Source organism: Amblyomma maculatum, chromosome 10 (genome assembly GCF_055883805.1).
Source record: "Amblyomma maculatum isolate TAMU_Amacu chromosome 10, ASM5588380v1, whole genome shotgun sequence".
NCBI classification, from domain to species: domain Eukaryota; kingdom Metazoa; phylum Arthropoda; class Arachnida; order Ixodida; family Ixodidae; genus Amblyomma; species Amblyomma maculatum.
In genome coordinates, this window is record NC_139353.1 from 133,490,585 (window position 1) to 133,517,492 (window position 26,908).

Sequence of the window (26,908 nt, forward strand, 5' to 3'; positions counted from 1 at the left end):
ACTGTTCATCTACAACCCGAAGGCGCTCAGGTGCAAACGCCAGATAAACATCAGCGTAACAGTAGACGGCCAAACAGTGCCAAAAGTCGGACAAATTAGGACCTTCTACAAGCAGATGGGTACAACGATACAACGGTAAAGAAACTGAACGCGTACGCCACGCAAGTCACGGGTCTGTTCAGGAGAATCGCACTCAAGGGTCGGGGCCTTAAGGAACGGAGCCTCCTGAAACTAATGCAGGCTTACATCACTAGCCGCATATGTTACGCCACACCATTCCTAACATCAGATCAGACGAAAAGCAGAGAATAGACGCACTCATCAGACGATGCGCGAAGAGGGCTCTGGGACTACCCATCTTGACCGCGACTGAACGCCGAGCTCCTCGAAATGGGGGTACACAACAATTGGACGGAACTAGCGGAGGCTGTGCGCATGGCGCAACTAGAAAGATCGAGCAGAACCACCATCCTCGGCTGGGTGGGACTGCAGTCAGATAGAGGAACAAGCCACAAAGTAGACATTCCACTAAAGTGTCGCGAAGATATAATAGTGCCCCCCCCCCTACCTAACATGCACCCTACGTACAACAAGGAGAGAAGACAAAAGAGGGCCGAGACTCTCGCAAAGAAAGCGGGGAAAATGAAGCCTGGGGAGGTCGCCTACGTGGACGCGGCTAGCGGGAAGTCGGGGGCGGCGGTGGCTGCGGTCGTCAACGGCCGCGGCGTACCCGCCGCCGCCGCGTCCGTTAGAAGCCGAAATGTAGACACGGCTGAAGAAGTTGCAATAGCGCTCGCTTGCGTTGGAACGGAAGCCAGCATAGTTATTAGTGACAGCAAAACAGCTGTCTGGAACTTTGGAAAAGGGAGGGTCTCGAAGGAGGCAGCCAAAATTGCAGAGAAAGGAAAACTTGAAAGAAGGATTCGAATTATTTGGACCCCCGCGCACGAGTCCGTCTCCGGCAACGAGGCGGCGCACGAGCTAGCCCGAGCTCTCTACTTCCGGGCAGCCGTAGAGCCGCCTGATTGCGATGGGATGGACGAGAGGCTGCAAACTTATAAGGAAATTTTAGAACACAACAGACTTAGCAGAAGGTCCCTGCCACCGCGGGACCGAACGCTTAATAACAAGGAGGCCGTCGTTTGGCGGCGCCTGCAAGCTGGGAATTTCCCAAGTCCCGTCTGGCTTTTCCACACGCAAGTAAAGGAAAAGGCGGACGATAAATGCGAAACCTGCGGAGAAAGGGATACTCTGGATCACATAATCTGGCAATGCCAATTGATTCCCCTGGCGCCAAGGAAAACATAAATAGTAGAGAAGCCTGGGAACTGCTACTGCGAAGCGAGTCCCCCGCCAACCAGCAGCAAGTTATCCGCCTGGCGGCTGAAGCCGCGAAGAAACACTGTCGCTTCGCCTGTCTTTAGTCGCGGAGGCCCCGGCCTCCATCCCATAGGCCTGCGTGCCGGGGGCGGGGAGTAGGGGACTTCCTACATCAATGGAAAAATAAAATTCATAACAACAACAACAACACAAAAACAGAGGCCCCAACTCGCGCCGTCAACTTGCGAGGCGGTAGCTACCAACCACGGCCTAACCCCCGCTACTTCCACGAGGGGCGCTACAGCCGGAGTGACGTCATCCCATCTGCGGCAAAAACAGGGGACCCAAAATAACGGCTTGAGGGGCTAGTTTACAGAATTTTTTCCCCTCAAGTACATGGGCCTCGTGGCTTCTTAGATGTTGGCAAGATAAAGTTTCTCAATACATAGGGACTACTTAAGTTATGGGGTGTAGATGGACATGTCCTACTGTATATGTGTGGTGGTGTTTTTAGTGTATGACTTGTGACTTTGTGGTGATATTTGCCTGTCCAGCGTGGTAGGAGTTACTGGGCAAAGCAGAGGTGTGGATTTACAAGACTGTATAGAATTTGTGACTGTCATGTTTGGGTGTTGTTTTCGGGCTGAGAGGAAGAAAGTGTCACTATCCCCTTGTGAAAGAAGAGGAAGAATAGAAGAAGAGGAAGAAGAGATTGGTCACCGCCATGTTTGGACAAGGTTGTGGTCTGCGAGGAAGAGAGTGCCATTTTCCCCTTGGCTAAGAAGAGGGGAATGAGAAGAAGAGGAAGTAGAGACGTGCCTGAGTGTAGAAGAGGAAGTGTTTTCCGGTTCTTCTTTCAGTTGGTAGTGTGCGCGTGTGGTGTGTATCTTCTCCTGTGTTTGTGTTTGTTTGCGCCACATATCTGAATACAGGGGACCCAACTCACGCCGTCGGCTCGCGAGGCGGTAGCTACTAACCGTTGTACATTCTGCCTTAACATCACCGACAACCAAGTATATCGTTGCAGCCACGGCACTCCTTGCCTCGCTACTAGTTATACACAGAATAACCAGGTAGCACCCCGCAATAAACAATAGTTGAACCATATGCCGTGGCCAGAGTGAATCATTGCATAACCATAAGCATAACTACAAGCACCACAACCAGCTACACCACCAGCAGAACCTAGGCGTAGCCATTGCTATTGCTTCGCAAGCTAAGCCACTGCGAATTTTTTCACTCCCTCTTCTTTTCCTTTCATAAATAAGTTAAATTGGTTCACAGGAAGGGAAAGGCGCAGTAACTGTCACACTTGCTCTGTGGACACCCGAACCGCGCCGTAAGGGAAGGGAGGAAGGTGGGAATGAAAGTGGAAAGAGAGAAAGAGGAGCCATGGTGGAGGGCTACGGAGTAATTTCGACCACCTGGGGATCTTTAACGTGCGCTGACATCGCACAGCACACGGACGCCACTTCGTTTCGCCTCCATCGAAAATTTCCTTTCATCTCTATTTTGTCTTCTGTCAGCACGACACGGCCCCGCCGGGGTGGTGCAGTGGTAAGAGGCCCGACTACTGTGCCGGAGTACCCGGGTTCGAACCCGACCTCGGCGGCTGCGTTTCGATGGAGGCGAAACGAAGAGGCGTCCGTGTGCTGTGCGATGTCAGCGCACGTTAAATATCCCCAGGTGGTCGAAATTACTCCGTAGCCCTCCACTACGGCTCCTCTTTCCAATTTCACTCCAATCTTCCTCCCTTCCCTTACGGCGGGGTTGCGGTGTCCACGGAAACCAAGTGAGACAGTTACCTCGCCTTTCCCTTCCTGTAAATAAATCAGTAAATCAGAGGTGCGCACGAACGAAGAGGCGTCCGTGTGCTGTGCGATGTCAGCGCACGTTAAAGATCCCCAGGTGGTCGAAATTACTCTGTAGCCCTCCACTAGGCTCCTCTTTCTCTTTCCACCTTCACTCCCACCTTCCTCTCTTCCCTTACGGCGCGGTTGCGGTGTCCACAGAAAACAAATGAGAGTTACCGCGCCTTTCCCTTCCTATAAATAAATAAGCGGTATAAACTGAAGGTTGTACAGGCCTATGCACCTACATGTAGTTATGATGACCAGGCAGTTGAAAGCTTCTATGAAGATGTAGAATCGGCAATGCGAAAAGTGAGGACGCAGTATACTGTACTAATGGGCGACTTCAATGCCAAGGTAGGGAAAAAACAGGCAGGAGACAAGGCAGTAGGTGACTATGGCATTGGTCCTAGGAATAACAGGGGGGAGTTACTAGTTGAGTTTGCAGAGCGCAATAACTTACGAATCATGAATACCTTCTTCAGCAAACGGAAGAATCGGAAATGGACATGGAAAAGTTCTAACGGAGAGACTAAAAATGAAATCGACTTCATAATGTGCTCAACCCCCGCCATTGTGCAGGATGTAGAGGTAATCGGGAAAGTTCGATGTAGTGACCACAGGATGGTGAGGTCCCGAATTAGCCTAAATCTGAAGAAGGAACGCAATAGATTAGTAAAAGAAACCCATCAACGAATTAGCGGTGAGGGGGAGGGCAGAAGAGTTCAGGATCTCGCTAAAAAATAGGTATTCAGCTCTAACTGAGGATGGCGACATTACCCTAGAGGCAATGAACAATAATTTCACAGATATCATTACTGAGTGCGCGGTAGAAGTAGGCGGTAGGATAGTTAGAGAGGATACCGGCAAGCTGTCTAAGGAGACGAAAGATTTGATTAAGAAACGGCAGAGTATGAAAGCTTCCAATCCAACAGACCAGATCGAATTGGCCGAGATATCAAAGCTAATCAATAAGCGCAAGGTGGCCGATATAAGGAAGTATAACATGGAGAAAATTGAGCATGCTGTAAAGAACGGGGGAAGCCTTAAAGCGGTAAAGAAGAAATTGGGCATAGGCAAAAACCAGATGTATGCGATAAGGGACAAGGCGGGCAACGTCATCACTAATATGGACAAGATAGTCAAAGTAGCCGAGGAGTTCTATACAGATCTCTACAGTAGCCAAAGTAGTCAGGACCGTAATGAGATTGGCGGTAGGGAAAAACAGTCAGACGTCCCACCAGTGACGAAGGACGAGGTCAAGAAAGCACTAGAAACTATGAAAAGGGGCAAATCAGCTGGAGAGGATCAGATAACTACAGATTTGCTGAAGGACGGGGGGGATATCGTGCTAGAAAAACTGGCCACCCTGTATACGCAGTGCCTGGTGTCATCGACGGTACCGGAAGCATGGAAGAATGCAAACATTATCCTCATTCACAAGAAAGGGGACTCTAAGGACCTTAAAAATTACAGACCAATCAGCTTACTGTCTGTTACGTATAAGGTATTTACTAAGGTAATCGTTAATAGAATCAGGACAACCTTAGACTGCAATCAAGCAAAGGATCAAGCAGGGTTTCGGAAACGGTACTCTACTATCGATCATATCCATACCATCAATCAGGTGATAGAAAAATGCTCGGAATATAACCAGCCCTTATACATAGCATTCATTGATTACGAAAAAGCATTTGACTCAGTTGAAACCTCGGCGGTGATACAGGCATTGCGAAATCAGGGGGTAGACGAGCCGTACGTGAAAGTGCTGGAAGATATATATAGTGGCTGCACAGCAACCATAGTTCTACATAAAGAAAGCAACAAAATTCCCATAAAGAAAGGTGTTAGGCAAGGAGACACAATCTCCCCAGTACTATTCACAGCTTGTTTAGAGGAAGTATTCAGAGACTTGGAATGGGAGCAGTTAGGGATAAGGATAGATGGAGAATACCTCAGTAATCTGCGATTTGCTGATGACATTGCCTTGCTAAGCAACTCGGGGGATGAACTGCAAATAATGATTGATGACCTAGACAGAAAAAGTAGAAAGGTAGGCTTGAAAATCAATATGCAGAAGACTAAGGTAATGTTCAACAGTCTCGGGAAGGAACAGCAGTTTACATTAGGTAGCGAAATACTGGAAATAGTAGGCGAATATGTCTACTTAGGACAGATAGTAACCGCAGATCCGGACCATGAAAAGGAAATATCAAGAAGAATAAGATTGGGATGGAGCGCATTTGGCAAGCACTCGCAGATTATGACTAGCAGCTTACCGGTATCGCTCAAGAGGAAAGTATACAACAGTTGCATCTTGCCAGTACTCACCTATGGGGCTGAAACGTGGAGGCTAACCAAGAGAGTTCTACTTAAGTTGAGGACAACCCAGAGGGCTATGGAACGAAAAATGGTAGGGGTAACATTAAGAGATAGAAAGCGTGCAGAGTGGGTCAGAGAAATAACTCAAGTTACCGACATTCTAGTGGAAATTAGGAAGAAGAAATGGACATGGGCAGGACATGTAGTGCGAAGAGAGGATAACCGATGGTCGCTTAGGGTAACAAACTGGATTCCAAGGGAAGGAAAGCGTAGCAGGGGGAGGCAGAAAGTTAGGTGGGCGGATGAGATAAAGAAGTTCGGAGGGGTCAAGTGGATGCAGCTAGCACAGAACCGGGTTAAGTGGAGAAATATGGGAGAGGCCTTCGCCCTGCAGTGGGTATAATCAGGCTGATGATGATGATGATGATGAAATAAATCAGAGGTGGGCCGCACCAACTACGGCTCCTCTTTCTCTCTTTCCACTTTCGCTCCCACCTTCCTTCCCTTACGGTGCTTGGTTGTACAACTTTTTCCACACAAAACAAGTGAGACAGTTACCGCGCATTTCCCTTCCTATAAATAAATCAGTTTTCTTTTTTGTACTTTTAATTCCATCGGAAACGGGGAGTCGTGCGCCCGCGGATTAGAGGCTGGCAGGTAGCCCTTAGCTTGTTGCGGCCTCTTCCGCCAGATGGACGGTGCGGTGCTGGATCGCAAGGTCCGCGCTTCGCAGCAGGGTATCCCAGGCTTCTCTACTTGTAATATTTTGCCCTATCCCTGGAGATTGTGGGCACTCCCAAATTGTGGTCGAGGGTCCCTCTCGCCCCACAGTGTTTGCAGAGATCATTGTCCCTAAGGTCTGGTAGCGCGTGAAATGCCCAGACCGGGTTCATGAACATATTAGTTTGTAGCCGCCTTCACGCGACAGCTTGTCTATCATTTAGTGTAACATCTGGCGGGGGTACCAGTCTACGTCCCAATTTATAATGGTCGAGGATGGCTCGACGGCTACCAGGAAGAGAGCTCGGGCTAGCTCGTGAGCCGCATCGTTACCAGGGATGGCAGTGTGAGCGGGTGTCCAAATTAACTGAATTTTCCTGTTTATCGTTCTTTGGGTGAGAATTTTGGCCGCTTCCGGCGATATCCTCCCCTTCCCAAAATTTTGAATGGCAGTTTTGCCGTCGCTAATTATGAACTTGGCTTCTGTTCCTACACAAGCTAGCGCTATCGCAACTTCCTCCGCAGTCTCTGTTGCGGCCTCTGATGGCTGCCACGGATACCGGTGCCCCTCAGCCATCGACTACCAAAGCTACCGCCGCACCTCTTCTGCCACTTGCCGCATCAACATAGACTACTTTTGCTCCCGTGTTCTTGAACCGTCGCTATAGAGCGTTTGGCCCTTTCGACATTAAATTCCTGATGCATATTCCTAGGGAAGGGGAGGACTACCAAGGCATTCCTGATTTCACTATTAATCGTGACTTTTTTTTTTAACTCCTCTGTCTGGGTTGAGGCCTACTTTTGCAAGGATTACCCTGCCCGTCTCGGTCGTGCTTAGTCTCTCTAATTGGGAGACTCGCACTGCCTCCGCCAATTCTGCCCACGATACCGCGCCTTTCACTTCTTATAAATAAATCAGTTAAAGCAATAAATAAATCAGGTGGGCCCCGCCGGAGTGGTGCAGTGGTAAGGCGCCCGACCACTGTGCCGGAGTACCCGGGTTCGAACCCGACCTCGGCGGCTGCTTTTATTGCGAAAGCAATAGTGCTAGCACTTTTCTGCCGTCGGTGGAGGTCGTTCCTTCGCTCCGGCTACCACGTGACAGCGTGACGTCACGGCCAGAAGAGAGCAGGGGCCCCAACTCGTCTCTGGCGGTAGTCGTTCCTTCGCTCGGCGCGGCGGCTACCACGTGAAGGCCTCCTCGACCCGCCGCGTGAGGGCACCATAGAGAAGCATACTAAAAGTAATATAATTGGTTCACTGGAAGTGAAAGGCGCGGTAACTGTCTCACTCGTTTTCTGTGGACACCTGAACCACGCCGTGAGGGAAGGGAGAAAGGTGGGAGTGAAAGCGGAAAGAGAGAAAGAGGAGCCGTAGTGGAGGGCTACGGAGTAATTTCAACCACCTGGGGATCTTTAACGTGCGCTGACATCCTGACATACTAAAAGTATGTTTCTCTATGAGGGCACTCTCTAGGAGAGAATAAACGGGGCGCCGCAGGTGTGCTCCGCTGAGTCATGTCTGAGGAGTTGTACAAGGTGTCGCTGGGGCGACGTGCTGCGCGCCAATACCGTGCCGAGGAGACAGATGAAGAAAGGCAAGAGCGGTTGGCTAAGCAACCCGCCTATGCCGCAGAATGGCGAGCCCGGCGCGTTCTACAAGTTTAGTGAGCGAGCCAGTGTTCAGACGGAGTCACTAATTTACGGACCACAAAAGCGTATTCATTGGAATAGGAGGTATTGCTTTCGCAATCACTCAGGCTTAACCAGAGCTAAGCCACAGCTAATTTTTTGATGGAGGCGAATGTCAGCACGTTAGAGATCCCCAGGTGGTCGAAATTCGATCAGGTGGAGGTGGCTCAGCTACAGAGCTAGTAGCAGGCCCGTGCATTTTTGGCCGGGAGGTGGTGAAGGGTGGCAGTTCCTGGCCCTACGGGGCTGGGATGGTAGGTCAACGCCGCTTGCGGTGGGGGCTAGCCAGCCACCGAATTTCATCTGTTGTAGGCCGTCATTGCACCCGCCACTGCTTCGGTGGTTGTTGTTGTGGCTGTAGGAAGAAGGAAAAAATGCACGGGCCTGCTACTGGCTCTGTAGCTGAGCCACCTCCGCTGCCTCGTGCAGACAGAAACGAAAATAAAGAAAAGGAAGAGGAAGAGAAGGACGCGTGCAGCAAGAACCCACAACAACCGTCGGCCACCACCAAAGCGGTGGCAGGTGCAATGATGGCCTACAACAGATAAAAGGTCGGTGGCAGGCTAGTCACCGCCGCAAGCGGCGGTGACTTACCTGTCCCAGCCCCATCAGGGGAGTGCTTGGGTGGTGGACCTGCAGCGCGTGTCTTTCTCTCCCTCTTATTTTTCTTCTCTACTTTCTCTTCTCTGTCCGCACAAGGCAGCGGAGGTGGCTCAGCTACAGAGCCAGTAGCAGGCCCGTGCATTTTCTTTTCCTTCCTACAGCCACAACAACCCAACAACAGCAAAGAGAGAATGAGGGTAAGAAGGCCGGAGACTCCCGAATGGTGACTCTTTCCGAGCGTAATAGACCGAAGCATAGCCGCCAAGATGCCCTATGGAAGAGTTCAGTAAACAACAGAAGAGGAACTCACTCTCATTGCTAAACATACAAGACCACTAGCTCAGCAAGGGGAACTTCTCGCTAGGTATTGCTGAGCTAAGCCACGGCCATTTTTTTTCCCAAGGTTACACCTCAAGGGTTTAGATGCATTGGGAAAAGGAAGGCACAGTATATTTATAACCACACTTTGTCCAGTGGCTCCTTGAAGGTTATTGGCTAGCCCATGCTGACAGTGTGTTGGTTTACAGGGAAGGAAAGGCATGGTATATTACATTTTCTTGTGTGCCCCTGAATCTATGGCAAAAGTCCCTGGCTGACTTTGTGTAGGTTTATAGGTAAGCACCGTAACACATTTTTCTTTGCATACCTGAACCAAATAGAAAGTTCGTCCTCTTCCTTCTTGAAGGTAAAATTGAGGCTTGCACGGCTGCTTTACCTAAAGTACTGAACCTTTCGCTTCAGAATATCCCGTGATTTTGTACCAAATGATACCACCATTCCTTGTGTGAGTTCAGAAAGGTGTCATAAACTATTTTGCTTTGTTCAGCATCCACCTGCTAGTCAAGCTGAAGATTAGTTTGTGATAGGGATTTCAATCAATGATGTATGTGCCCCCAGTTGTATGATGCCCATTGTAAGTGCAGGTGGTGTCCACCAAGGAGTCAGGCAGATACTGTGCCTTCGTTTCCCCAAAACCCAAACCACGTAAGGACATTTAACACTTTGCCAAACTCTGTGCCAGTCTGCCAATGCGAAACTACCAAGCGAAACCCTGCCAGAATACTTTCGGTGGAGTTAAATGGTTCGCACGTTCTTGTTGAAGTGGTCGTGGAAATCGTCTGCTACAGAGCAGAGCCTCCTCACTTGGGACGTCAAATAGGACATTGCCTGAAAGAAGTGCCACCGGTAGAGGTGTCTGGCAGGCCGATGGTGTCTATACTAATGTCTCACACATCATTACGAGGAGTGAAACACTTAATAAAACATAAGGTGTCTGTGTACTTCTTTAAATGAATATCAAAATTTTTACTCAGTGATGCAGAAATTTTGCATGCTTTTTTGTACCTACAGTGGATGCTGTGCCAGGTGCACTTCATGTTTCAAAGCAGTCTACAGCAAAGTTAATTACTTCCTTATGCAGCATACATAAAAAGCCAGCAGTGGAATATTGATGATACGATTCTCATGGCAATCTATAATTAAAACATATTATGAAAACATTATATTATCCACAACAGGCCCTGAATGGTCACAAGTAAAAAATACTTCCCATAGAACTTACTTTTTTACAGCACTTTGAATAACCTGTAATTTATCCCCAGACTTTTTCTTAAGGTATAAAAGAAAGCTTTTCTGGAATTCATAGGGAAGTCACAGTTACGTACCCACTACAAAACTGCAAAAATGGGCTAAAGCTTGGTGCTTGGCCCATTTCACCCACAGAGTTAAGCCAAAGAATTAGGGGATCACTTAACCTTTTTCTTTAAGCGTGTGAGCGTTGGCTAGCACCATGCTCATGATTTTTCGCTCACATCACCAACGCCGGCGGACGGCCGCCGACACCGCATTTTCAATGAACGGGGCTTCTAACGCTATCACGTTAAAAATAAACACATCAAAATATAAACACACAAGCATGTTGTCCGCTAGCAATATCCTGGCAGGTTTTCAAGGTCAGTGCCGTGGGCTGCAGCTGCGAACCTGAGGAAACTGCCAAGAGAATTAGAAAAGTAAGAGTAAGAGTTCTCAATGACAGCAGTTGGATTTACGCAAGCAAATAGTACTGAAACAGTGACCAAGAATGTTACCTTTACTACGGCTACTATCACCCCTTGGTAGCACTTTTTCACTGTCTCTTTGAGGAAAATTCAAAACTATGGACGTTATCCATATATTTTCATCCCTGCATTATCCCAGTCGACTTGAAAAGATGACTGTATTTGCCATGCAAAAATTCACATCCTCTACAGGGCGAATGAAAAAAGAGATTGTATTGTGCCAAAAAACATATTAAGTGGCATCCTGTCAATGAAGGTTCGTTGTAAGGGTGGCTACACTCATGGTGGCTCCGACCAGCAGCTCCACCACAGGGTGATGGGTGCACAGCACCCACACAAGACTTGTCTACCTTTTTCTGTTCAGGAGCCTCCTTCGGAGGTCTACAGCTAGGGAAGAGTAGTGCAGTTCAACCAGTCTGTGAGCACAGCTTCCAGGAACCCAAATCAGGGGTGGATCTCCCTGGCTGCCGCAGCAGCGGAAATAAATGCCGACTGCGGGTACTCCGGCAGCGCAGAGAAGAGCCGGAAGAGATCTAGCATGCGTTCGGGACACAGGTCGCCCATTCGCTCGAAGACTCGTGTGGCACCTGCGCGCAGCAGCCGTGGACCGCAGCCTGGGATCCACTTCCTGCGCAGGGCAACACAACACATTGGTGATGCTGAACCAACCAGAGACTAGGCCGCAGTGTGCATTCCACTGAGCAGCAAAACTGTACAATAATACTACCACCGTCAGCCATGCAGTGCCTACTGCATGACAAGGACCTCTCAAATTTCTCCAATTAAAGGACTATAGACACGTAAATTTCAGTTGCATATTTTATGCTTTTTAATGATGCACAATGTATTACTGTGCATGAATTACAATGAGCTATTAGCCTGAGACCTCTAAAAAATTTATTATCAAATTTCTTTTCTAATCCCTTTTCATCTTAAGAGCTGAGCAATGGTTAAGAGTATAGGTCACATGAGGGATGCGAAAACCGCGATATAATCATTTTTTCATAATTTTAATTTACCGCAATGCTAAAGACAGCCTGCCTCGAAAACAGATGTCACAGCAAGCGAAGAAGAGGCAATTAATACAAACTTCGTTATAACACTCGTTTTGGGCACAAAAATTTGTTATATCCAAGATTCGTGTCATGTGTATGTGCACAAATTCCAGCAAACAAGTTTGCTAATAAAAACAAACAAAATGAGCTCTAATATGTAAAGGTGTGAAAATTAACAATTTTTTAATTTAAAGCTTGGTGTAATCATAAATCTCGCTTCCCATGTGGAAAGCAATAATAAACATCCAAGCAGAGATAATGTCCTCAAGCATAAATAGATTTATTTAAAAAAACTGAACAATCTTGGCTATATGGGCAACCTCTGTACCGCTGAATGCTCAATCTTCTCTGTCCAGTTCTCTGTCACTGACATTAGTAGCATCATCTGCCAGAATCAGCTGACTGACGATTTCTTAGTCACTCAGTTGGGGCGCCACAGGGCCATAACCAAGTTATTACCAGCAGTGACAAAGTCCTCAACCTAATATTGGGAAGCGCCACATGTCATGGTGACATAGCTAACATGCTTCCTATTATTGCGAAAGCAATACTCCGACAGCCAAAGCGGGACCTCAGGTGGCCGCAGCTACATCGTGAAGAGGCGTAGCTATGGTCTCCTCATAAGAAGATCAGCCTGTCATGATATTTGAATTTACCTTACCCCTATGCCACAGGCAGGAGCTGCCAACTCGGGTCACTCCCTTCATATGGAAGGGCAATATCAGAATCAGCCTGCCAGAACCATTTGCATTCTCGTTACCACTACGATACACAGGCACGTCTATACGGCTTGGTTGAAGTGTGACTTTGTATGTGGGCTGGTAGCTGAGGGTCTCGCGTCATACACTTAAAGGATGAGCTTAAGTGTCCCCAATAATGTAGAACCTTACATTTATAGGGTGTGATAAGAGAATAATGTAGCAGGCAAAAGAAGCTTCCGTCATTGCTTTTACAGTTTAACTTGGGTTAATTAGAGCTAAACCACAGCCAACTTTTTTCATGATAAGTGGGAGGCTTAGCGCGGAACAGACAAGGACAAGAGAGGCACACAGGACGAGCGCTATAGCGCTAGTCCTGTGTTCCTCTCTTGTCCTTGTCTGTTCCGCACTAAGCCTCCCACTTATCATGTATTACCAACTAGCCCAGAACTCTACTTTGCCCAACTTTTTTCGTTCTTCACGGTTCCATTGGAGTACAAGTCTTCGATTAGCAATTCAATCTTTTACTTCGCATTCAAGGATGTTGTCATGTTTGGTACAATAACGAATTCCAACAACGAATCCATTTCCTGCACTTGGTCTCACCTGTCCTAAACGTCTTTATTTTTGTCACAAGCGAAATTGCTTTACGCTTCTGCACTGCCACTTTGCGCAATGGAGTCAACAGAATCGGGGAGTGCAGGTCTTAGTGATGCCAGGGACGGGGCACGCAGAACGATGAAGTGATGGTTCGATGATGTGCAGGTCCCATGCCTGTCAGCTGTTAGTGCTAGTCTTTAATTTTACCCCTGTGCCCCAAGATGGTGCAGCTCGTGACTATGCGGGTGGTTCAAACACCTTCTGCGGTGGGAGATTTAAGCAAGTGCGTTTCTTGAAGTTATTTTTCTTTTTCTGGCTCCTTTATGAATTTTTAGCCATGTGAATTAAAAAAAAACTACTTCATTATAGCCGACCGAGCATGAAATTTTAATCTTTTTTTTTCATTACACAGATAAAACTCTCACAGAAATAAAGCACAGACTCATCAAACTATGACTCTCCTTCGTTTTATCCAATAATTTGCTACACATGTGCTCGTTATAACGAGGCTCAACTGTGTAGTTTTTCCATCTTTCAAGTGACCTAGACTCCACTTAACGTCATATAGCCACCACTCGGCTGTTGAAACCGAAACCTATAAGAAGCTAAAATTTTTGAGCACTTGTAGGTGGAAACCACATACAATACAACACCCCTATAGTAAACTCGGATATAGTAAAGTGAAACTCAAGTCCCAGTTCAGATTCCATAGATAACTGTACATTTTCCCCCTTTATAGTAAAGCCATCTTTGGTAAAAATCGGCTATAATAAAATGCGTCTGGCTGCGGTGATGACTAATGACGCTACCGCACAGGTGCTACCCAGGATCGCATGGCAAATTTTTCGTTGTGACAAAAAAATAATAACACCACTTTGTTTTTAAAGGGCTTTACCACCAGGCTTACCAGCATTAAAGAGAAGCCGATGTTACACAAGCCTAGAAGCCATGAGGGAAAGCATGCAGCACGTAAGGGGGAAAAAAATGAAAGCCTGGCTACAAACATGGAAAGAATACGGTACTGTCCATATAAAAAGTAAAATAGAGTAAAACTGCAGTGAGAAAAAGAGAAGGAAAGAAACGACCACACATTCACATCACTCTGCAGCATGAAGAATGAGACAGCGGTGGCGAGAATTGAAGCGGTAACCGCATGAGGCGACTGCCCTTGCAATCCGTCGCGCGACGCCACCGCCAACGCCTGTCGTTGTCGCTGGTGCATACCGCACGGAGCAACAGAGGCGCGTTTTCAGCTTTGCTCTGTCGCCGCCGCTTCGTCATTCAGTCAAGGAGAGTGAAATTACGTTATATCCCGTTTCTAACACTAAACAGCACGAAGTACGATAAAAGTGATGAAATTTCCTGCAATGCATCGCAGTTTAAAGGGTCACAGCCAAGCGGTGCGCTACTACACTGCAATGTCAACTTGCATTGCAAGCAGCGACTTTCTCCTGCTCCTTTCGAAAATTAACAATATCTAGCCACACTAGCCTTTTTTTTTTACTACCTTTCCAAGCTTTTACTGAACTGTCTTGATGTTCTCATATATACACGGATCAGACGATGTGTGCGCGTGAAGGCACCAGGTTCTTCACCCAAACCGGACTAGGAAAACAAACTTCACACGCAAAAGCAAAAAAAAAAAAAAAAGAGCCAGAGCAGAAGTTGAGCACCCCAAAGCCTTCTACGATTGGCTGCCTCGCGAGTCACTTCCGGGCGACACGCCAAGTTTTCTAAAAATCCAGAAACTGAACGACAGCGACGAGCGGCAATGCTTTGGCGGCCCTCAGCCCATCGTGCGACGGCGTCGCGCGGCATGTCGCAGCAAATTGTTGCCTCATGCGGTTAGCGCTTGATGAGTGCAGCCTGTGCGGTTTTGTAGTGCTTGACTGTCATGCGCATTTCTCATATATTGTCTCTTAAAAGACTGAAACAGTGAAGAAGATGCTGTGTTAATGCAATGCTTTGGTTTTCACACAAAATCAAACTCAATTGTATTCGCATCCACATTGCATTAATGTTAAAGAGGTAAACAATTGAACCCGCATGTATCGAACTTGAAGGGGATAGGGGTGTCTCATGGGGGTGCGCACTCTCCATCGATACTGGGTCTGGGCGTGCCAGCCCGTTGCACATCACTATACATCACATGACGTTGCGACGCTCCTCAGCTCCTTATTGACCAGTCGCAGAACAACCGCGCCAACGCTGCGACTGAATTCCAACCTGTTGGAAACTCCTCCGCGGCTGGAGTGATGCTCGCTCTGCGGTTAGACCGAGGAAAATCGCAGTGTCGCAGGGCAAAAAGTCGCATCATGTGAAATGGGCCTCAGCCGTCGCATCCACAGCTCATTTATTGGCAGCGTGCCAAGATGCAGCACAGCGATAACGTCACGGCGTGTTTACGTTTCAACTATACTTTGGATAAAACATTTTGATACCTTTGATAAAACTCTTGATAGCTACTGCGGTAGCAGGGAGCGAACTTGGCAGAGTGCCCGTCATAGCTTGATTGCACAATCCTGGTTCAATTTATCCCACTGCACTTGGGGCAGACATAGTATACTGCCACAAAATAATTGGAAAGCGTGATAGCTGCAAATGCGGTTTGAAGCGAACAATGCTGAAAGCCGGTGTCATGATCGCAAAAAAAAAAAAGTCTGCCACTTCCTAACGTCCGCAGCCGCCATAGCTTACGCATGTTCAGCGTGATGACACGAGATGCGCATTGCACGTCAGCCACTAAACACAGAGGGTTCACAGCACACACTGAAGAAAATGTCTCACGTTCTGTCTGCCTCGGGCTGAGCTGGCTTGTCAGAGCATGCACAGTGCGTGCTGCTGCGAACAAAGACCGGGAAGAGGGGAAGGAGAGAGAAAGCTCGGCAGAAGAATGGCACACCTTGCGCTTCGCTCTATTGCATTACTTTTCCTCTCCTGAACACCACAACTGCGTTGGCTGCGTCTGCTCAATACTGGCAGTCACACACATGGCTTGCAAACATCATGTACTGACACACTGCAAACGATCACCGCAGATGCACGCGCCTTTGGAGAAAGGGAGCGGCGCTGCCCTATACCAGCCGTCGTCGAACTGTTCCCTCTCATTCAATCCGTGGCGGCAAACGAACGGGGGTGATGCGATCGTCTTTGGGGATGGCACACCTTCCAGTGCATGGTGTGCAGTTCGATTATATTGAACGACCAGTAAAATTGAGTATGACAAACGAAGCAGTTTTCCTATACTTTTACATGGGATTTTCAAGGCGATATTTCATGAATTCTATATAGCCAAAATTCAAATTATCCGGGTTCGACTGTACTTCCACAAGATGTAAACAAAAAAAAAATCTTACAACTGAAAAAAAGGAAATGGCCCAAAGAGACATAAAACAAAAATAAAAGATATTTTAGAGCGTTTTTTTTTTTTCATAAAGTAACAATGTGTTAAGTAAGTAGCCATTTAGTTAGCAGACAGCATCTTCAGGACCATGTCATCACTAGCAACTGATATAGTAAGGACCGTGATATGGACCGTGATACAGTCGAACCCGGATATATCGAACTCGAAAGGGATCGCGAAATAGTTCGATATATCGGTAATTCGATATATAGAAATCAGCTTGAGACGCCACTTACGATGCGGAAAAACGATACCGTATTTGTCGCGTAATCAACTCACTCGCACAATGAACCCACCCTCCACTTTTGCACTCGAGAATTTTGAAAAACAAAAAAAGCGTTCAGGCCAGCTCGCTCACATGCAAGCGATTAAGCGACCTCAGGGACGAGCGGCAGCGACAGAGCAAAAAATTTCCAACTTGTTGGAACTGCGTCCCTCTGAAGTTCGAGCCACCGCGGCAGCTCAAAACAAAGCTTCTGTGTCACCGCGGCAGAAATCATCAGCGTTTTAGCTTGCATGCCACACTCTGTTTCGGTCGTCTCATCCACAGCTCATTTCTTGGCAGCGTGCCAAGATGCTGCGCAGCGATAACGTCGCGGTGTGTATCTTTTGATAGCTCCTGCGGCGGCGGGGAGTGATGGCTTGATTGCACAAGCCTGGTTTGATTTATCACGCCACGCTTAGGGCGGGCCGAGTCCACTGCCACAAAATCATTGGAAAGCGTGATAGAGTAGCTGCAAATGCTGTTTGAAGCGATAAATGCTAAAAGCCGGTGTCATGATTGCAGCTGACAGTGTGCTTTCGTTGATTCATACATGCAAGAATAAACGACTCCCGCGAAAATGCCGCTTCGCAACGCCATATCATACGCTACGCCGCGCGTAAAGCACGATAAAAATAGACGACTCTCGCAAAAAAAAAAAAATAAAAATATAGATCAGGCGCCATAGCCATGTCAACCGCCGCGCGCAGAGGGTTCGCAACACACGCTGGAGAAATTAAGCGTCCGACGTTCAGTATGAAAATGGGCTGAGCTGGCTTGGCGCATGCGTAGCGCGTGCTACTGCGAACGAAGGCCGGGAAAGAGGAAGGAGAGATAGCTCGGCAAAAGAATGGGCACACCCTTGCGCTTTGCTCTGTCGCGTTTTTCCCCTCTTGTTCTCACCGGTTCTCTCTGGTTCATTCACGCACATGGCTTGCAAACGTTACATGCTGGCGCGCGGGAAACGATAACCGCAAATGCATGCGCCTTTAGGGAATTGGCGCGGCGCTACCCTAGCCCAACTGTCCCCTCTCATTACTTCCGCACGTGGCTTGAAAACGTCGCACGGCAAACGGCAGAGGGTGATGTGATCGTCTTTGGGAAAGGCACGCTTTCCAGTGCGTGGTGCAGAGTTCGATATATCGGGCGACCGGTGAAATTGAGTTCGATATATGACGCGGCTTTCCTATACATTTACATGGGATTTTCAAGGGGATATTCCGTGATTTCGATATAACCAAAATTCGATATATCCGGGTTCGACTGTATAGCAAAGATTTTTGCTGGCCCAGTGATTTTAATATAAAGAGGTGCAACTGTAGCAATTGATGTACAGTAATGCCTTATGCATCATTAACAGAAAGAAAAATGCAACCCAAATTTGGTGTCCGCGCACTTGAACGCTAGCTGTTCTGCATGGCTTTGTGTTCTCAAGAGCTCTCCATCCGACATGCAGGTTTTTACCACAAGATTTATTAATTATTAACCTTCTGACTGCTAAGAAGACATTGCTTTTTTTTTTCGCATGAGTTTCACACCACCCTACTGCCCTGAAAAGCAAACGCCACCAAGAAACTGACAGCAGAAGCCAGTTTCATTTCATTTTGCAGTATACAGGCTACAGCAACTTCCAGCAAAGACTAGCGTGCTATATTCATATTCGTTTGTTGTACAGACAGTTTCCAGTGAAATGTAGAATTCTGTAGAGTCGCTAAACCAGAGATAAAAATAAAAATGCATTCCAAATTCCTGCTAGAAGCCACAAAACCTCCCACCTCAATGCAGAATATAAGATAATGCGGATTTCTTTAGCTAGGTGCTGAAGTAGCAGATCTGAAATTTAACCTGACATTTTTTTTCAAGGCTCAAAGAAAGCTAGCTACACAAATGGTACCTTGTTGCAAGCAATTCAGCCAGCAGTTTCTCTCACAAACCTAAACTGCTCTGAACGAAAAACAGGTACTAACCTCACAAACTGAAAACATCCGGAATATGTGGCCCACAGGCTTCGTATAAGACCCAGCTAAGTAGATGTGGATTTAGGATGCACTAAGGAGAATAAGTTCGGGATAGCAATGACGGCTAAGACAGAATACTTGTTACTAGGCTCTAAGCAAGGAATGTGGGAAAGTCAAAACAATAACCATTTAATTGGGAAAAGGATAGAAAGATGAGCAGAAGAGGCAGTAGGGAAGGTAAGGAAAGGAGCAAGAAAAACAAACTAAACAGGAGAAAAAAAGCAAACAGACTTGGAAAGGAGCACCCATAAAACACCATAAAGGGAAGGAGTTCTAAGGAAGGCAATACTGAAAAGCACATTAAAGGCAAAAAATTTTGAAAAGGCCGCAATCAACCTTTTGCCACTCTAGAGTGACAAAAGGCAAAAGGCCCTTATGAAAGCTGCCACGAAACTCTGCTTCAAAGGTTGCTACAGCCTTTGAACCCGCACTGCCTCTACTATAGACCATATTAACGAAATGTTTTTTAAGTTCATTGCTAGTTACTCATGAATACCTGTACTAAAACCAATATCGCAATGTATGGCAGAACTCATTTTTACTAATCAGAGTTCAACTTCTTCCTAGATTTTTCCCGATTTTGCCGGGTGCCAAGAATACTGTGGACTATGCATGCTGTGCATTTTTAATACTGGCTTTCTGTATTCATATTTATTTGTTTTAGCATGGTACACAGGGTTTTTTGCCGCAGACTAGGGCTGTACAAAAACTGCTGCTAGAACCCGCGAGACAGCGCCAATTATTTTTTAACTAAGACACGCAAGAGACTTCCACTCTGCTGTGGAGTCAGCTGCCACCACAACTACCATCACTTCCGTTTCTTTTCTTTTTGGCGGGTGAAAAAAAAGAGCCCTGATGTAGAATCACATGGGAGCAGCAAGGCTCCGTCGATACTGGTTTGCTGCTGTCCACTTTCTGTTTCAACACCGTGCCCCTCCAGTCAGGGTGTGCTTTTCAGTGCCACCACCGCCATGCTGGTGAGGAGGAGGGTGGATGCGAGAAAGAGGCCTAACGCGGCTGCTGCCAACAGACAGCCCCACAGTAGGTTCTCTTGCCAAATTGCTTTCAGAGGTTCTGCACGACATTTGCAAACACTACTTCAACTAGATCAAAGTAACACAACCCTCCCCACTACCCCCCCTTTCCGCGAACTCCCCTAACCTTACGCCTGCAAAAGAGAGCTGGTGCATGCTGGCACTGCAAGGCCCCTCGCCCTTCGACATTCCATCCTCACTGGTGAATGGGTGATTACGCCTGAGCTCTCGCTGTAAATGCCCAGACTCACTCGAGGCAGGGCAACACATAGGCGGTGCGGCGCACCATGTTCTGGCGCACGAAGAACACCAGCTCGAACAGCCGGTCAACACTGTCCACCAGTTCAAAGAGGTCGCGCCGGGGCATCAGCCGCACCAACTGCAGTGGCGCCTGCAAGAGATGGTATCCATGAAGAGAGCATGCAAACTTTTACTAATGAATGGGCCACTAGCGTAAAGTTTTGCATGTGACCTCCTCCAAATTACCACCTCAGGCTGATCTTTTACTCCTGCAATGGTTGCCTTGACAACAGCGTAGCCAGGCAGTTAGCCATCACGTTAGACAGTGGGAAGCAGCAACATATAAAATGTTCGGAATCTGAGAACTGGTGCGTGACAAAGGAAAAGATCAATACATCAAAGGGGACAGACAATTTTAGTGGCACTTTCCACCTCATCATTGCGATGGGGATGCTCTCAACAATGAAAAGAAAAAAGTGCCTAAAATGTAATGGCACATGTTTCGGCGCCAAAGACTGAAAAAGTGGCGTTTCTTTTTTTTTTTCTCTTTGCCGCTGCCCTCGGCTGACTGTTAGGTGGTGACAATGTGGCATGAACAGTGCACCCTCAGAAGATCCGTTTGTGCTCGGAATGGCAGCATGACAATGTGCATGGCTTAATTTTGCAGTTGGTGTATTGACGTTTTAGCAATAGTACCTGTGGGTATGTTTCCTACAATTTAAAGCTCGCTAAAGAAATCCAGTTGTCAGCTGGTGATCTACAATTTTCTAATGCTCCACTTTATATTTTCACTGGAATCACAGCAGATTTGACAGACCATTGCACTCTGATGCAGTAAGCAATAGGCACTGCTAGTTCCTTGTCAGCAGAGCATTCACACTGTGATGAGAAAAAGAAAAGAAAGCAGCCAAAATTGTCATAATACCATTTCAACCATGCAATGAGAAGGCATGTACTGTTTTTCTAGGTGTACTGTTGCTATCCTACTTTTTTGAGGCAGGGAAACATACCACTACCAGATCTATGCAGTCATTTGCACTGCAACAGTAGTACACTGTAGTAGATCCTTCCTATGTGACTCGTTTAAAAATAATGCAAACTTGCTTTTACAAGTAGATCAACTTTCACTGTGCACAGGTCACTGCTTTAAACTAAAAACGGCTTGCAAGATAAGAAGCTGCATTCTCACCTGCTGTTTCACTCCACGGGGTGGCAAAAACAGTTCACGGGAAACCTGCATGATAGTGGTTATTGAACAATAGTTAGTTAAATGAAATCTATGCACAGGTGTTTAGATATTGAAAGAAGAAGATACAAAGTTTCATACAATGCTCACAGCAATGAAAGAAACTGTGACAGGTATGACCATCCCACTTCCCACTCTTTCAACTCTTTTTTTCAGATTATGCAAACTTGAACTGCATTCCATTGTATTCTTCTGACTCACAAGGCCTTTAAAGAGAAAAAAAGAACCAGAAAAAGCACATTAAATCAGCACCCACTGAACCTGTGTTGACTTTCTTAAAAAATGGCTTTTGGAAATTGGGAGAGTCGATTTTCATGCAGACACCATATTTTTGTTGAGGTGTGGGACTTATATGCAGGACCTCCCACTTCTGGTCTAAAGTGCAATCCGCCTTTTGCGGGAGGATGTGGCGCCATCATGCGGGAGCGGGCGGGAAACACATTGGACGGCAGTGTAGCAGACGACGCGAAAGCGCACCATACGAAAAGGCCACGCCAACGCAGGTAGAAAGCGAAAGCTTCCCCCCTTTTTCGGCCTCGGGGCAGAAAGTAGTGACAGTGATTGAAGTATATCATATTCACGCAGTAAGGGGGAATGTACAGCGTTTTCACAATCCACTCATAACGCACGCATATACTATCTTCGTATTGTAAGAGCGTGTAGCGCGGGCCGTGTTCGACGTGACAGAATGAGACGCTCTCAGCGTGCAGGTTTTCGGCAGACAGGAGAGCGCGGAGGCAGAGAGAAGAGAGATAGAGAGAGGGATCTCAAAGGGCAAAGCAGCCAGGCGTTTGTTTATGCTGCAGAGCTAGGTGGAATCGTCTCCTGTGACTTCGAGCGGCGCATTTGCGCGGGGTGTCTTGAGTTACCGAGCACAATGCGGTCACCGCGGCGCCGGCATGGTGCAATGGGCGTCGCTTCCTCCTCGCGTCATCTACAATCGTGCAGCTATAGGATTTCATCTACGAAGCTCGGCAGAGAGGCACTTATACACATGCCTGAAAAGGGCATTGCCCCGGCCGGAATGTACACCTACAGGAAACGCGCGGCATTCTTCTGGCAATGGATGACTCAGCGCTGTAGCCGGTTTCTGCCCTCAGGAGTCAGAACGGATGTGGTCGCAGTGGTGAAAAGGTTCTCAGTGCACAGCGAATAGTCATTCTAGTAAAGGATCCACAACCTTTCTGCCTCCGCCGCGATTTTTGCGGAATCAACGACTTGGTGACACATGTGCATCTCCTACATATCGGATGCGCATCTCGGTCAGGAACCAACCCTGTTCTTCGTCCAGAGCGATCCACTCTGCAAGTGAACGAGCATGAACCCTCCAGGAGACTCATTTGTGCCGTGCGGTTTCCTTGCCGTTGCAAACGGTTGGACGAAGACGACGATAGCTTCCCAACGAAGTGCATCTGATTGCGTACACCAAAGGAACAAAATCCGAATGCTTTGGCGTGCACGAAGGCGAGCCTTTAAGGTAAAAAAAAAAAATACTGTGCGTCTTGCAAGAGCGTCAAGTGCATCATATGCTCCGAGCGGCAAAAACACAGATACTACAGGTATGTATGCATCTAAAAGAAATAGCATGATGAAAAGTACCTACTGCAGTTTGCATCCAATCTGTAACGCACCAGTGATAGCTGAAATGAGGATTTCTTCGGTGCGTGATTGCTTTAGTCGCGCCGGGGCCTGAAGGCGATGTATTTTGTCATTTCTTTTCTTTATGTGCGAAAGGGCTAGGTAGCTTAGATATCACAGGCGGCTGTGTGTGCTAGGCCGTAATATTTAGCATGTTTTATCGTGACTGCCACCTGACTAACGAGAAAAAACAATACGGCGTTTTAATGCACTGCCGTTCGCGAGCCTCATGACCAGCTCAACCAATCGGCTCGCGAACGGCGGTGCATCACAACAAACGCCCAACTTTGTTTTTCTTTTTAGTCAGGCGGCAGTCATGATAAAACATGCTAAATATTACGGTGTGGCGCACACAGCCACCTGTGATATCTGCGCTACCCGGCCCCTTCGCACATAAAGAAAACAAACGACAAAATACATCGCCATCGGACGCGCCAAACAAATGCTCATTTTCATCATGCAGATTTCTTTTAGATGCATACATACCTGTAACGAAGTGTTTTTCGCACAGTCGAGCGTATGCAGTCGGTTGCTAAGGTGGGCCATTCACATCTTGACGCTTGGTGGCCCTAATTCAAGCTTCACGTCGTTGTGGTCGCGGCTCGCTGAAAGAAACCTGAAAAACCGCGTCTTGCATCTCGGCACGCTTAGAGAGTGGCAACCATACGCGGCAGGTGTGGTTGGCATCGCTTTGCAAGCCTGTGACGGTCACTGTGCCGCCCGGCGCCACCAGCCCCCGTGCACTGGTGGCGCCGAAAAACGCCGTCGACGCCGTCCAATGTGTTTCCTTCGGTCGCCACTACGACTTCGCGCATGCGCAGAAAACTCGCGCAAAAGGCGGATTGCACCACTGCAGGGCTGTTGCTTGTAGTGACTTCGTGAACCTATTAGGCATATGCACCAAGTGTCACTCCGCATCAGGCATCCACGCGGAGCCCCCATCTCTCCATGTGCCCTGTGCTGGCTCCCGCACATGCTCACGCCTCTCCACTTGATTAGCGAAGGAAGGGGGGGGGGGGGGGGGGGGAGGGAGGGGGGGAGGTCTACCTTGCTTCTGGGTTTCTGTGGCACTACTTCCGCTCAAGTGTTGCCTTCACAGTCCAACAGCTGCGATGAGATGTGGCTTTGCTTTCAGGAGCCTGCATTCCCTCGAGTGCTCTACACAAGGGCAACACTGACTGTACCAGGCAGGTACAGATCAAGGTGCCAGACTCACACCTGGCCCCATCTGCTGCTGCAGACATGTGCAGACCAGCTCCATCATGAGGCATCCAGTCATCCAGCAAATATGTTTAGGAACTGTTCAGGGAGTCGGGGCTCCAGCTTTGTATGCGCCGCAGTGCCATGCCGGAAGAAACGTCCTCGATCAATACCACATGGAGCCTTCTTTTCAGAAATGTAATTTGCTGACGACATAGGGATTTTGAACATAAAACATCTGAACCAAACTGAATATGAAATATTTTACATTTAAAGTGGTCATGACACCAATTTTGTAATATAAACTGTTTACTGCATCTTATTAGTGATGTGATTAATAAATGTAATGGCCTCTTCTTGGGTTTGTAGAGTTTAACATCCCAAAGTGCCTGAGGCTATGCGCTGCAGTGGAGGGCTCTAGAAATTTCGACCACCTGGGGTATTTAACCCGCCGGATGGCGCAGTGGTTAGGGCGTTTGTCTACTGTGCCCAAAGATGCGGGATCCACGGCGACCACTTTTCGATGGAGGTGAAAACCAAGGCACCCGTGCGCTGTGCGATGCCAGTGTACGTTAATGGCCTCTTGTATTAGTACACATGTGAACATGAAAAAGGGCTCAGCTCACCTCGCCACACACCTTGATGTCAAAGAACAACTGGTACAAAATGCTGATGTCCCGATAGTAGTTGAAGTTGCTTCCTTGGCCCGCCATGATGTGCTGCGATAAGGAGAGGGCCACGACACCATCTCAAAAGGTGCAGGGTCACTGCATTTCATCCACGTATTAAAGGCTTAGTTTTCTACTTGGGCAGATCACGAGCCTACACTTGAATCATGCAGAAACCTTCGCTGCAAAAATGCAATTTGAATATACTCGCTTATTTTGGGCATAGAAAAATACAAACTTCCAAACAAACTCATAGTGAATGTGCCAACCATGCAAACAAAGCAGGCTGATCAAAAAGCCCTCGCAAAAAAATGTAAGCAATTTCTCACTGACTGCCAGCATCACTTGGCACGCTGCAGTGTGGCGTTGGATGTGGGACAAAAAAAAACATGCGCATGTTTCACTGATGGCTTGGCGCTGTTAAAACAGTTTTTGGAGAAAGCACGTTACAGTTATTCACATGAGACTTTGGTCGTGAGACGTTTTTGCGAACTAGTTGCTTCAGCATCTTAGAAAATGCATGCACTTAGTTGACACAGATAAATATAGAGGACGAAGACACTACAAAAGTTTACTGATGAGGCATAAAGGTAGGCAAGCTTCTAAGTTGTCATGTCTCGATTGGTGTTGCTCTCAGCATATCCAAACACTGGTACCTATTTTCTTTTTTCTGATACAATAGGTGCTCATAAAAACACATGGATGCATGAATGTTTTCAACACACTAGATGAACTACTATCTAGTAGAAGGTGTCACGGTGCCCTACTGTGCATGCCTGACATTTCCACTACAGTCTTTGATGACCAGGTATGCCTGCACTGCCACACAATGTGCGTTGCCGAAATGCCTAATGTCAAATCGCATCAGTCCTGAGCCCTACCAGAACGTTCGAGCAATCTGCAATAAGTTTAAGCCACATATTCATAATCTGCTCAATGTGTCTGTGGTCAACTTTCATCACCATCATCCTCATCCTCAGCCTGACTATACCCACTGCTGAGTGCATGGCTAGATTTCCATTTGACTCGGCTACAATAAGCATTGTGGTCCCGGGTAGCCCACCAAAAATTTAGTGCCAAATTAGTAACAGCCTACCTCAGTATAGTACAGCCAACCCTTACCCACCCGGGGTCACCTTCGTGGACATTTTCCACCAGGCTGATGTTTCACCTTTGAGTATCGGTGCCAACTACTAGGCATTATCCTTAGACAAGCACCTGACTGACGTCAGCCGTCATGTGATTTAGTGATAACACATGCTTTTGCATGCTACTTGGCTTAAAAACATGCATTTTTCGCTCCTCCTTCCTGAACAGGTTTCATACAGACTGAGAACAGTGGACGTTCAGGGGCAGCATGAAACACGATTTCTTCCTACGGCATAGCTGCCACCCCTGAATAAAACAACCCAATTGCAGTCCCATTCTCCTGAGTCTTTCTTGGAGAGGGTTTTGTGGGCAATCCCCTGAATTTCTTTTGCTTCTCGAACTCCACGCTTGATTCTGCTACGCAAAACACCCAAGAATCAGCCTCGTAAAACTGCAGACAGCTATTGGAAAATACTCCTCCTCTCCATCCTCTTCAGCTGCAGTAGAAGTGTCACTGTCAACAGCTGCACTCCATCTCCTGTCGCCTCACCGCACAGGGACCAGAATCGCCAACCTCGCCGTAATGTGGCAGTGCTTCATCGCGACTGGTCAGAAGATGACCATGTCAAAACAGAGTGGCGGTGTCATAGTGCTGGACAGAGATGCCAATCGAGGCAACACCCTTAACCATTTGAGTGTCACGTGTTTATAGAAGGAGCTGCTCCCTTTCTCTCCCAATTTTGAGTAACACATTTTGTGCTAGCAGCACTAGAGCAGCAAGGTTTTTACAAAATAGCAGACAACGTATGACATGTTTCTGACCATAACATGGGCTCAAATCTATTTGCTGTCAAAGCGGAGGCTCCTAACCATTTCTTTTTGAACAGGCTTTTTGGCAGGCTAGGGACCATTATCGCTTTTGTAACTAGCAAACCAGTAACCAGTAATCTTATTCTTTCCTTTCATTACCATAAGAGTGTGAGTTCCTCAGTAATTCCGAAATTCCGGCATAATTCAAAAACAGCTTTGGTCTCCCGGGGCATGCACAATGCCGGAACAAAGGCATAGTTGCTAAACTGGTGAAATTAAAAATTGGAAGATTTTTTTTATTCCTGTAAACCACAAACGGGAGGAAGTGGGGGATGCTTAAACTTTCAGGCAGCGTCCAATGAGTCAATTTTGCACAGATCTCGC

General features: G+C 47.3%; 1 protein-coding gene across 4 annotated transcripts in view; it reads right to left on the reverse strand.

Annotated features, from left to right (window-relative positions):
- Positions 1–8,054: 8,054 nt before the first annotated feature.
- Positions 8,055–26,908, reverse strand: part of mtTFB2 (mitochondrial transcription factor B2) — a 74,505-nt gene continuing 55,651 nt past the window's right edge. For 3 of the 4 annotated variants that reach the window (XM_084580479.1, XM_084580476.1, XM_084580478.1), the window contains 4 exons: positions 24,584–24,676; positions 21,063–21,107; positions 19,885–20,024; positions 8,055–11,191 (listed from right to left, as the gene is read on the reverse strand). In XM_084580479.1, the coding sequence (XP_084436605.1) occupies positions 11,008–11,191; positions 19,885–20,024; positions 21,063–21,107; positions 24,584–24,676 (462 nt within the window). In that variant the 3' untranslated portion in view covers positions 8,055–11,007. The remainder of the gene's footprint in view (positions 11,192–19,884; positions 20,025–21,062; positions 21,108–24,583; positions 24,677–26,908) is intronic. The other variant, XM_084580477.1, reaches the window with a different exon arrangement.